The 13,482-nt window shown below is 38.7% G+C and overlaps 1 protein-coding gene across 3 annotated transcripts in view; it reads right to left on the bottom strand.

The window, feature by feature from the left end:
- The window catches only part of ARSB (arylsulfatase B), a 65,369-nt gene that overhangs the window by 29,301 nt on the left and 22,586 nt on the right, over positions 1-13,482 (bottom strand). For all 3 annotated transcript variants that reach the window (XR_004079651.2, XM_031042730.2, XM_031042731.2), the window contains exon 5: positions 8,332-8,575. Coding sequence is in view for 2 of the 3 variants with exons in the window: in XM_031042730.2 (XP_030898590.1) it covers positions 8,332-8,575 (244 nt within the window). In the remaining variant the exon portion in view is untranslated. The remainder of the gene's footprint in view (positions 1-8,331; positions 8,576-13,482) is intronic.

Raw genomic sequence — 13,482 nt, 5'->3', positions numbered from 1 at the left:
TACTGTTCCAGCAGAGTTCCCATTCACTGTGCCCCAACTCTGTCCTCCTTCCCCTTTACATAGCTCCACACTGACCTTAGACCCCTCAAAAGACACAGCCTCCACAATAGAGTCACTTTGGCAGATGCTCTGCTGAAGTTATTTTGTATCAGGAATATAGTCTAGCCATCAGAGCAAGAATAAGAAAGCAGTAAGATTCTCTAGGGAATCCTGCTTTTGTATTTTAGGAGCTTCCAGTGTAACCTTATCTTTCAATGCTCTAACATTAGAATACTTATTTTCAGACTCCAGTACTCTAATACATTGCTCCTTTCTCTAAAAATAAGGAACTTTTTGTTTTGTCTGGTTCTTATTCTATCATGTCTGACTATTTGATTAAGCAGTTAAAAGGTACTGCTTTCCAAAAAAGTTCTCTAAGAACATCTTGCTGAAAGCATAGATTAACTTCAGAGTTGGTATGATAACAGGATAGTTTATGCTAAGAATATCACCCTATCTTCTGCTTTGCAAAGTTTTAAAAATATACAGAAAGATCTATTACTCCTTAGTGAACACGAACAAATATCTACATGTGATCTTCCACTTCTGTTGTTGTTCTAAAATAGGCAGAAGGTGTCCTTGGGAAGGAATCCAAGATTTTTCAGAGTAAATATGTTTATTGTGCACAAAAACATCCTCAGTGATACTCAGCAAAATCTGAGCATTTACAACCTTGCCATATATCATATTTCTCTGGGTCATATCTGTACATGCTTTCCTAAATTTCAGATATGCTGGAAATAAACATTATGCTCAGCTTTAGATTGCTCTTTGTTCAGCATTTTTTCAAATGGATGTTTAATTCCTAACATGAATGTAACCACTTGGTACTCAACCTGAAATACGCCCTGCAAAATGGACCAGAAGATGCTTGCTAACCAGCTTTGAAGAAATATTAGTTGTTTCACTGTATTTTACCCTGAATTTCTCAGAGCCTATCTATCATACTGCTTCATGTGCTCTACCATTTGGTCTTCCATTTTCCTGTTCAGGCAAATACAATTCTTTTTCTGAGTACAGACATACTAGATATTCAGTACTGAAACCCCAAATATATCAAACAATGTATCAAGCAGGGCAAATTTCAGCATAAGAAAAATTATTTTGCCTAGTGTCTCAGTTTCAGTAGAGTGGCAAGCATCTGGAGAACAGATGTTTCTTAAACACACAAGTGCCTTTTTGAGATGCTTGCTTGGAAACATGCAGTACAGTTTAGATTCCCTGACTAGTTGGATTTTAGTACTGTTTTCTATTAACTGTTCCTGGTATTGTCAACTACTATTTTTTGTAAAGTATATTAGTGGTATTACCACTGTATGTTTAGAAATAATTTCTAACATGTGTGTGATTTTGGAGGTTCTAGCTATAATGTGGTGTTAACCATGGTAATCTAATTTAAAAGTGCAATCTACTGTGATTTATGTAGAAGGTTTATACATGAGACTGGAATGGTCTGATATCCAAAAATAGGTTGGTACAGTAATACTATCTTATGCTATTTTCAAAAAGAAGTTAGAAACATTAAAGGCAAAGTTAAATTGAATTCCAAAGGTACTTGAGGGAAAATAAAGTTTAGTAACTACTGGTTTACAGATATGCTGCAACAAAATTTTGCTTGCAAGAACAGGGTGGCCTGCTGCCTTTTACTGTAGAAAACTGTAGCAGATAGACAAAGATTGGTATGAATGGAGAAAGATGGTGAAGATCTGCATGTGGAGATGACAGCGGGAACACATAGCAAGGAAAGGGCTCTCATAAAAGCCTGTGTTAACAACATCCAGACTAGCAGGTCAGCAAGACCCCAACACATCTAGACCAGTTTCACAGGACAGGGACACTGTTTCTGAAGACAAAACAGTGATAGCATCTGGTGACTCACAGAGACGGGACAGGACGGAAAAGCATGAACAAAAGGGTACAAAAAGACATTATCAGAACCTTTCATGTTTACCAACCTCAGCATAAACACCAAAGATGTTAGAAGGACTTCATAGTTGGTGTTCCTGGACCTCTGCACCATTGCAACAGATCCTGGGCCTAACATCTGATCACAAACACCGTGGTGCCTGGCTGTCAGATGAATGGCTTGAAACCTCTTGCCCTGGTGCCTGGCTGCTGGGCAGACTTCTCAGACACACACCTTTCGGTGAGGGAGAGTGTCAGACTGTAGAGTGCAAGTAAAAACTGCCTTATTTCAGTTTCTATTTTAAATGAAATCACATTTCTCTTCTGTTAGCTCTTGCATTGATACAGTGTTGCAACAGTATTTCCTACACCACTAGGTCAGCAGGTAAGTTTGGAAAGAGCAAACTTTTGACTTCAAAGTCCTCATCAAGGAGCTTTTAAGTAGCATGCAAATTTTTACCTAAGAAAAGTTCACACTGTTCAATGGGAACAAAAATGTTGTGTTTCCTCAGTTTAATGCATTGCATGAAAGAAACTTGAAAGTACAGCTGGCTAAAAAGGATGCAAGAGAAGAAACATGTGCCCCTGAACTTTCATCTTTTCAGGCCATTTGTTCCTAACCATAAACTTTCTTATGGTTCTTCAAGTCAAAATTAACTAGAGGAGGCATAAAATAAACAGCTGGACACACATTTTCTGCACTTCTTTTTACTATGAGAACTTCATATTGATCAGTGTCATGTTAATTCAATTCCAAATTTGGACTACAAATCATCTTAAACTCATGACAGAAAGTTCATTTTTGGTCTGATATTTCAGACTTTATACCTAGATTACAAAATTTGTGTCTAATGTCTGTATTATTTATAACTAACTATATTAAAATGGCATAATAATTTATATATACTACATAGTTATCATATTAAGAACACATCCTTTAAATACTGATCATTTACAGAAAGATATAAGACAGATACTGGAATGGATCCAATATTTTTGTGACTTCTGAGAGTATCCATATTGTTGCATATATTCTTCTGAATATTTAAACCAAGGTTCAGATTTATAACCTTTTGATTACACACACATGAAACAGGAGATTTAGGATTACAGTCCACACATACACACACACACAAAAATCACAAAAAGCATATACAACTATTTGTATTAGACTGGACTGAAAAATACAGATGTAACATGGTGATAGGCTATTATTTCTGTTTTCCAAATGAGTTCGAATCTTAGCAAATTATAATTTCACTCATTATGAGCCATCTGGCCCAAGAAAAGCAGCATATTTGAACTTTCCATTAGATGTCACGAAAAGGGCATTCTGCCATCATTGTTTGTTATCCAATATTCAAGTGACCTTTTGAGTTATGATCATGAAATTCAATATACTCATTTTTCCCTATTACATCTGAAAATCATGTAACATTTGGCATTTTGGTTGCAAGGTCAGTCAAAAAGAAGCCTAACGATTTACAAAACCTGACTCTTTCTCTTCCCAGAATCCCTCCAGTTGGCACAACTGAAAATACTGGAGATTCCCTATTCCCTTTGCAGTGCCAGAGAACATTGCATTCAATCCTTCCATGAACAGAAACAATTCAAGTGCCAGGAGCATGCAGAGGATGTGCAGCTGTACCTATACGTCCCCACATACAATTTTTCTGCTGAAGTAACCTGATCTGAGATCTGTCCATGACAAAGAGTTCCTGATTGAATCTGAACTTGAAGAAGGCAGGAATTCTGCTGATAGCTGGAAGAAAAGTATATGGTTCAAGAGTACCCCAGGATCTTGCTAAGTTTTCCCACAGTTACACTGGCATATAAAACACTTTACTTTCTCTGGATGGACAGTAGTCTTCGCTCCTTCCCGGCAGTTAATAGTCCCTGGCCTCAATTATACACATCTTCATCTTCTTCCACTTGGAAGAAAGCCATACGGTACACCTGGGCACAAAGCCATGAGCTCTCTGCAGACTGCAGCTAGTACAGAAAACTAGTCAATAGTGCCTCAGAAACAGAGGCAGCACCAAGAAAAACGTCAAGCTGAAGAGTTTCGAAAGAGGTAATTCCACTAAAGGTACAAACAAAACAATTTCGAACTTGAGATGCTGGCTTTGCAAAATTTCTGGGTGGGGAGTGGGCTTGGTTTGTTGTTTCTGTTTTGTTTTTACTTCAAGATATAAACAGGGTAACCAGGGATGGGTAGATGGGCTCAGCTCTACCTGCTCTGTCAATTTCTCATTTCAAAACCTAACCCAAAAAATACTCCTACTGACACTTGTTTAGAAACTAACTTCCGTAACTCACAGTCTAGGATGCTAAGACACACAAAACCAAGCATTTAGCATAATGTATTATGCAGAAAATAGGAAAAAAATAATCAGCATTTGCTACATAAATAGCAACATTTATCATGCAAACTGGGGTGGGAACCCTGAGAAGGGGACAAAGGTTGTAACACACACAATATAGTATTATCTGACTGCTATAAAAACAGAACAAAGATTATCAAAAGAAACAAAACACTAATTCTCAAATGAATGGCATGTAGGAAGTAGAATTGCTAGGTTTTTTCTACTAGCTAGTCCTCCCCTATTCTGCTCTGGCAGTATTAAGCTTCTTATGCAAATCAAAATTATATACAAAACGTACTAAAATAAATATAACTTCCAAGAACACACAATAGATTTAGCCCCATCAGTGAATACATTACACGAAACACAAAAGAGGGAGAAACAGGAATTTAAACTAATGTCACTACACAATTTTTGCAAAAATAAGGGTTGGTTATAGAAGTTTAAAATTCTGCAGAAACTAGGTATTTAAGGACTTTGTAATCCATTTTAGTATAATAAAAAAACCTTACAGAATCACAGAATCACAAGGGTTGGAAGGGACCTCAAAAGATCATCTAGTCCAACCCCCCTGCAAGAGCAGGGTAACCTAGAGTACATCACACAGGAACTTGTCCAGGCGGGCCTTGAATATCTCCAATGTAGGAGACTCCACAACCCCCCTGGGCAACCTGTTCCAGTGCTCTGTCACTCTTACAGTAAAGAAGTTCTTCCTGATGTTAACGTGGAACCTCCTATGCTCCAGTTTACACCCATTGACCCTTGTCCTACCACTGGATATCACTGAAAAAAGCCTAGCTCCATCATCCTGACACCCACCCTTTACATATTTGTAAACACTGATGAGGTCACCCCTCAGTCTCCTCCAAGCTAAAGAGACCCAGCTCCCTCAGCCGCTCCTCATAAGGGAGGTGTTCCACTCCTTTAATCATCTTTGTGGCTCTGTGCTGGACTCTTTCAAGCAATTCCCTGTCCTTCTTGAACTCGGGGGCCCAGAACTGGATACAATATTCCAGATGCGGCCTCACCAAGGCAGAGTAGAGGGGGAGGAGAACCTCTCTTGCCCTACTAACCACACCCTTTCTAATGCACCCTGGATTGCCATTTGCCTTCCTGGCCACCAGGGCACATTGCTGGCTCATGGTCATCCTCCTATCCACCAGGACCCCCAGGTCCCTTTCCCCTTCACTCCTTTCCAGCAGGTCAACCCCCAATCTGTACTGGTACATGGGGTTGTTCTTCCCCAGATGCAAGACTCTACACTTGCTCTTGTTGAATTTCATCAAGTTTCTCCCCGCCCAACTCTCCAGCCTGTCCAGGTCTCGCTGAATGGCAACACAGCCTTCTGGTGTGTCAGCCACTCCTCCCAGTTTAGTGTCATCAGCGAACTTGCTGAGGGTACACTCAGTTCCCTCATCCAGGTCATTGATGAAAATATTAAACAGCTCTGGTCCCAGCACCAACCCCTGAGGGACTCCACTAGTCGCAGACCTCCAGCTACATTCTGCCCCATTGGCCATAACTCTCTGCCTTCTTCCTTTCAACCCCTCATCCTTAATATGCCTAGAGATGGAGTCAAGAATAAGTTGTTCCATCACCTTTCCAGGGACGGAGGTAAGGCTGACCTGTCTATAATAACCCAGGTCCTCCTTCTTGCCTTTCTTATAGACTGGTGTGACATTTGCCATCTTCCAATCCTCAGGCGCCTCTCCCGTTTCCCACGATTTACCAAAGATTATGGAGAGTGGCCTAGCAATGACCTCCGCCAGCTCCCTCAGCACCTGTGGGTGCATTCCATCCGGACCCATTGATTTATAGATGTCCAGATTGCATAGCTGATCCATAACCCAATCCTCATCTACCAAAGCAAACTCCTCCTTTGTCCTGACTCCTTCTGGGCTACAGGAATCTGGGGCCCCTGGGGAGAGTCTGCAGGAGTAAAGACAGAGGCAAATAAAGCATTCAGCACTTCTGCCTTCTTTGTATCCTCTGTCTTCAGGGCACCCACCTTGTTCAACAGTGGGCCTATATTGCCTCTTGTGTTAGTTTTATTTGCTATGTATTTGAAGAAGCCCGTTCTATTGTCCTTAATCCGACTTGCAAGATTAAGTTCCAAGGAGGCCTTATCTGTCCTGATTGCCTCCCTACATCCTCTAACAACTGTCCTATACTCCTCCCAAGTGGCCAGCCCCTCTTTCCATAATCCATAGATTCTCCTTTTCCACTTGAGTTTGCCCAGCAGCTCCTTGTTTAACCACGCTGGTCTCCTAGATCCCTTACTTGATTTCCTACTCATTGGGATGCTCTGATCCTGAGCTTGGAAGAAGTGGTCCTTGAATGCTGACCAACTATCATGAGCTCATTTACCATCTAGTACCCTTTCCCATGAGACTTCACTTAGCAGTTGATTGAACAGGCCAAAGTTGGCCCTTTAGAAATCCAGAACTGTGGCCTTGCTAGGTATTCTGTTCCTCCCACACAGGATCCTAAACTCCACCATCTCATGGTCACTGCAGCCAAGGCTGCCATTGACCATCACCACTTCAACCAAACCCTCCTTGTTGGTGAGTACTAAATCTAGCAGCGCTCCTCTCCTAGTTGGTTTGTCCACCATTTGCATTAAGAAGTTATCATCAATGCACGGGAGGAACCTCCTAGACTGCGAATGATTGGCTGTGTGAGTCTTCCAGCAAATATCAGGCATGTAGTCGTGAGGCTACTTCCAGTTGCCTGTAGAAAGCCTCATCAACTCCTTTGTCCTGATCAGGAGGTCTATAATAGACTCCCACAACTGTATCACCCGTACCAGCCTGTCCCTTAATTCGTACCCACAGACGTTCCACTTTCTCCTCATCTGCCCCTGGACAGAACTCACATACAATAAAAGAAAAGCTTTGAAAGATGAAGGACTGTATATAATTCTTGACAGCAGATATTGCAAAGGGGCAACACCAGTTTCTTTTGATAGTTTTTTTCAGTGAAAAACCCCCACACCATTACCAGTAAATGCCTATTTCATTTATTCTTTTACATTCTATTCTACTTACTCTGCCGAGCCAAACGCCCCAGTAATAAATACATATCTTATGTCTCCAGTGCACCCAGTACCTAGCATTTTTTGTAACACTTTTATTATTATTTTCAGAAGAAAAAATGTAAGGGGGTTAACTCAGTTTTTCTTTTAAAGCACTGAAAACATTCTATTTTATGAACTAATGGGGTTCAGGATATCCTGACAGTTAATCCAGGCAGCATGAGAGGCCAGGCAGCAGAGTCAAGAGTGCCTAGTAAAAGTCATTAACTTGCTTTCGGTATCAATCCTGTCAGAGCTACGCTGCCTCTTTTTTTTCCAGCCATCCAAGCATGTCTGCGCTGTGCTCCTGAGCACTCCAGTTTGCTTAAATCAGGGACAACATCACAACCTCTCAGGAGCCACATCAGGTCTACTTCTGTACTCAACCTCACAGGCTTTTTGAGACATTGGACAGCATGATGCCAACCTTTTGAAATGGTTACACTCTGAGCCAGCTTGACAGGCGCTGTACTGAGCTAACAAACCATCAAAGTGGAATGCATGCTCAGTGAGTTTAATGTCTGCATAGATTTCCCAAATGTCCAATTCCAGATGCATACAGCAGCGACACGTGACTGGGCTCAGTAGAGAAAAAGGCTGGGTCCATAAAATTTGCTAACTTGTACTCCATGCTTTGCAAAACCAGTTAATGTACTTCTGGATCACAGAGCATTCTGGAAAAAGTATACCATGTTTATGCATTGTTGTGTCCATACTGTCAGATTCAACCTGTCAGGTTAAAGCTGTCTGGAGGCTTTACATCTGTGATCAGGACTAATCTGCAAGCTGGATAGCTCTCTTACGGATAGCAACATTAACTTCATTTACTTCTTCCCTTTAGTGAACACGTAATATTCCCCTCTGCCACCAGACCCAGCTCTGCTCTCTCGGCTGATTAAATTCTTCTTATACCAGAATGCTGATTCAGTGATTTGACATGCAAGTTACCTGATAGATTTCCAAACATCAAAGCCATCCAAAGGCTTAGTGCCATTGGTATGCCCTCCAGCAAGGTGCACGAGTGTTGGAAGCCAGTCAGAGATATGGATAAGTTCATGACTTTCTACACCTTTTCTTTTTAGCAACGGACTTGCAACAAAGCCTACTCCTCTGACTCCTCCTTCCCAGAGGGTCCATTTTCTTCCTCTCAGCGGCCAGTTATTTCCACCTGCCAAAGTCTGTCCTCCATTATCTGGAAAACAAGTATTTAAAATGAACTATTGGTAAGAAAGGAACAGAAAAATCCTCCCCACAACATTTATTCATCCCTTAGAAAAAAAAGTATTTTCAGAATACAGGCATGTCATGGGAGTACTTACACAGTGATGTTAAATGTTCATATGACATGTTGTATGCTCAGAGTATTTAACAAAAACATATTAAATTCTTGCTAGCCTTACAAATTGCTATTATGAAAAGTTACAAGCCAGTGATTTAGAAAGACTTTGTTAAGAGCAACCTCTGATATTGATTCTAAATATCATTAGACATCCGAGGCTTCCAGAATAAAAGACTAAAAATATAGTTCCAACCACTTTACAGACCACAAGAAGACTCACTATCAATGTACTCAGAATATACTGTTTTCCAGAGTACTTACTTAAGATGGAAAACAGCTATTCCTGTGTCAGGACAACACCTGTACTCCTAGTTTAGAACCACTGTTTTCCTAGATTTTTAGGCAGCCACATTGATTTATAATGTTACAAAGTATTACACAAAACAAACAGTTTCTCAGGCAGAAGGAGAAAGCTCTAACAAACTGAGTTGAAACTAGTTAAAATAGCTAAAGGGTTTGGAAATACAATTAATTCATTGTATTTGGTGAGAAAAACATGTAAGATAGTTACAGGAAAAGTTGAACTATAGTAACTCAGAAATATCTACATTAATTAGAGACATCTCATGTAACTCTTTTTTAGCTCTAAGCTTCCATACTAGGAATAAAATCCAGATTCCTGAATGTAACAAACTTAATGATTCTCTGAAGTTAACTTAGTACTGCTGTACTGCTGTTCTTGTTGAAACCTGTTGTAATAATCTCAGAAGGGTCATTGATGGCAATTCTTTTAGGCATAATTTTTCTGTATTTTAATGAGGCTAAAATTGTTTTAAATAGTACTTGTTGAGCTGTCATTCAGTATAATTTGACATGTTTATATTACATTTTCTGACTAAAACCCAGGAATTTGAGGGAAGAAACAAGTAGTATGTGTCTCACACCTTACAGAAGAACTTAACTGTAATCACAACACAACAAAATTATCTCCCTTCTGCTTCATTAATTACAGATCAATATAACCACCACTATAAACATTTTTCTACTGCAAATAGAAGACCTTTTTTGTTCTATCAAGGAATAAACTAGTCCCTATGAAGACTTTGAAAAGTGGAAGGTTAAGCTGTACAAAGTACTTAGAAAAAACAGCACAATTTGAAAACTATGGCCCAGTTAGCTTCCAGCAGGACTGATTGTGTGTCCAGCACTCTTGGGCTAAAAATAAATAAATTAAAAGGTTTATTGTCTTCACTATGAAATGCAGAGAACTAAATACTAGCTAACAGTATTTCTCACACAACAATGCTGAGCACTGAGATGTGACAATACAAGCAGTTGGCAGTTACAAAAAGAAAAAAGAAAAAATTCAACAATTCTTTCTACAGGAATTCCGGTTGGGGATACTCATGGGACAGAGCTTTCAGTAGCTTTTAACCTTAGCTGGCCTTATAGTAAAAGGTATCTTATCTATGCTATATTAGAGCACAGTTTGGACTTAAAGTAGGACCAAATCTTAATTATGTTAAATATCTTCTTTGTATCATAGACTACTTCCTGTCTGTATCCGTTGAATACTAGCACATGAGATTCTTTTTAGTCCTGAATACCTGCAACAAAGGATCAAGGGAATTACAGTAGCAGACTGTTTTTGAAGAATTGAGTGAGGTAAATGTGCATTTCCTGGGTTTCAATCAAATTCTCCTCTGCCTTTGCAATTTCTTCAGCCTCAGCCTGCTGAAGATTCGAAAGTTCTCACAAAATGTCTGGTGAAAGGCACAAGCAACAGGTCCCAACACTCTTTCCTAAGCACGCGCTACCAGACACTGTTGTAGGGTGGGGGTGCTTGCCCTGATGGATTCTTCGTCTGTGGAAGTATTAGCCATTCTTATGCTGTCCCAAATAAGCTATTCCTTACTAACTCCTTAAGCTATTCTAGCAAAGTACCTCAAATACAGAACAAACTCCAAAGATCATATGGAAACTCACAGTAGTTTAAAATAACACAATATTCACTTAGGTAAAAGACAAATAGGGTCATTGTTGCTTCATGTTTTGCACTGGCTTCATGTTCTTTTCTAAATCCACTTCAAAACAACACTTTCTGAATGCTTTATCATCCATTTTGCAACTGTTTCTCTCCAGGACTCATCCTAATACCTAGTATCTGCAGACAGTCTCCAGAGAAAAGAATTTGCAATCAAGGTACCTACAACTAGTGGCTCTGGTTTAAAACACTGCTTATTATTAAAGCTTCAGATTTGCGACTTTAGCTGGAAACACAAGCCTCCCCTAAGCATGATACTTCAACTATCTCTTTCCTGGAGACAAACGTCAAATATGACTTTCATTAAAAATAATAGCAAAATAGCCTAGAAAATGTAGTGAGCATATTTTTCCTATCTGTAAGAATCATTTTTGTAATTACATCTATATAATTTAGACTTCAGTAGTACCCACAACATATTATGTGCATTAGAAAAACCATAAAGCAAACCAGCTCTTGTCCCTAAAGAAAAGATGAAAGGGGAGAGAATAAGGCTATACTTGGAAATTATGGTACTTGGCGTGTTACCTAGCTAATACATTCAGTTTCGTTTGCATTCTTAAGTGGAAGAATCATGCATTTTTTAAGAGATCTGTTGTTCGCTTGGTTTGCATTGCTTTGATAGGTGTGTTTAGCACTGTTTATTTTCTCAGGTTTCTTATCACTGCCATCAATCAGTGTTATTTTAGGAACGGGAATACTGAGACTCTTCCATTCTGACAGAATTTTCTTCTGTGGGCTGAAATTTGTGACAATGAAAGAGAACACTAGTGAGAGATATTTTCACTGATATAAGAGTGGCCTGAAACAGAGTTCATAGAAGGCATTACCACCATCAATGAAAAAATGCACAGAAGACATATGTTAAAATGACAGAGTAAAGGAGAGAATCAAAAGCTTCCTACTTTAACAGGTAGTTTCAATCAAAGTTCTGCACCCTTGAAGTAACATCAGCCATGTTGACTACAGAGAAAACCGTATAATGTAGTAATTGTATCATAAACACAAATGATATGCTGCACTGATTTATCATTCCTATTATGGAAGAGAAATTAAAAATCCAAAAGAGAAAAGGAAGCATACTGACTGTTGTAAGGACTGAAGAGAGTACTTGCAACAATTAGATCTGAAATTCAGATGAAAAAGTTTCTTAAGGGCAATAAATACAAGAAAAAAAACACTGCATTTTCAATATAATTGTACCTGTGGGACATTTGTCCTGATAAAATAGACTGATACAAAGATCTCCAAATGAAATAACTGTTGTCTTCAAAATAGTCATGCACAGTACTCTAACCCCTTGAACACTTTTAAAGTATTGCCAAAGATGATTTCCAGTAAATACAATGCATTGTTATAGCAAAAAAAAAAAAAAGAAGTGAGAACTTGTCTTCTGTTTTGATTAAGATATCTGCAGAAAAATCAAATCTTTTTCTTCCAACTCTAGCAACCACCCAAATGTGCCATCAAGAAAAAAAGGCATATTTTATAGGACTATTTCTATCTTCTTTCACACTCATACACCTATTTACATCTAATCACTTTCTCACTCATCTTAAAATCCATACAATGCTGTTCACATTAAGATACTTTAATGGAGTGGGTTGAAAGAGCAAAAATCCATAGTACCTTCCTCTCAGAAGATTCTGGATGAAAATAGTACACATTTCCTACACAGAAAATCAGAGAATATAATGTATTTTCAAAAAGAAGGGGACTGTCTTTCAAATTAATGTGGATTTTTTGTTAAAGGTAATGAAGAGGAAGGTTTTTTTTTTTAAATGTATTTAATTTAATAAAAACCTTTCAACATAAGCAAAATAAAAGCAAAATAAAATTTGTCCATCTCAAAGATGCTTTTAAAAATGAAGACCTATGTTTTCTTCTCACAAACATCTGCTTTAGTAATTAATATTGATTGAAATATAAATTAGAAAGAGTTTAATTTGTTAAGTCTGAAAACTGTAAATTTGCAAACTGTAAAAGATGTTTTGCAGGAGTTCCTAAAGGAATCAATGAAAAAAACTAAAGAGAGAGGCCCTTCTGTTTCTCCCAAACACTTCTCTGAAGAGTTGCCAGCTCCCAAACATTTTGACTAGGCAGTATATATATATATATAGCAATGTGGGATGTATGTAACTAGTAAACAGTTTAATGACTAAAAGCCTCTTTGAAGAGCAGTCAGACAATAAAAAACAGCAATAAAATGATTCTGAGAGCAATAGCTAATGAAGCATGTATGGATCCATGTCTTCAGATGGACTGACTGAATTGAGGCAACAGTCTGCTTCGTACTATAAAGATAACAGACATCAGCAATAGCTACAACTATGCAAAAAACTTCATTTAGGATTTATACCTCATTAGACAACAGAAAACCAAAACAGGTAAAAGTCTGGACTTAAGAATGAACCCTAACAAATGTTCTCAGGTGTATTTTTTTCAAAAGCAACAGTGCGCCTTGTTGTATAGCTAAGTATTTTCTTCTAGCAGACTAGATCTTGTTTGGATTATACTATACAAAATAAAGGCTTTTTGTTTTCAGTTTTTCTGTGGGTTGTTGTTTTTTTTTTAACAGGAATCCTTTTTTTGTCTCCCTTGTGACCACTCAGGTTGCTGCATTCTTCTTATGACCACAACTGAGCTACACCCTGCTGTCCTGCTGACGTGCCTGGCAAATTGTTCTAGACAGGCTCCTTGGAGAGGGCTTCCTGGAATTTCTCCACAGATTCACCCAGGGCTGTGTTTGGTGCTGTTAGTAAGTAGTTTTAATTGC

The sequence above is a fragment of the Melopsittacus undulatus genome, chromosome Z, assembly GCF_012275295.1.
Source record: "Melopsittacus undulatus isolate bMelUnd1 chromosome Z, bMelUnd1.mat.Z, whole genome shotgun sequence".
NCBI classification, from domain to species: domain Eukaryota; kingdom Metazoa; phylum Chordata; class Aves; order Psittaciformes; family Psittaculidae; genus Melopsittacus; species Melopsittacus undulatus.
This window is presented reverse-complemented; position numbering and strand designations above follow the sequence as displayed.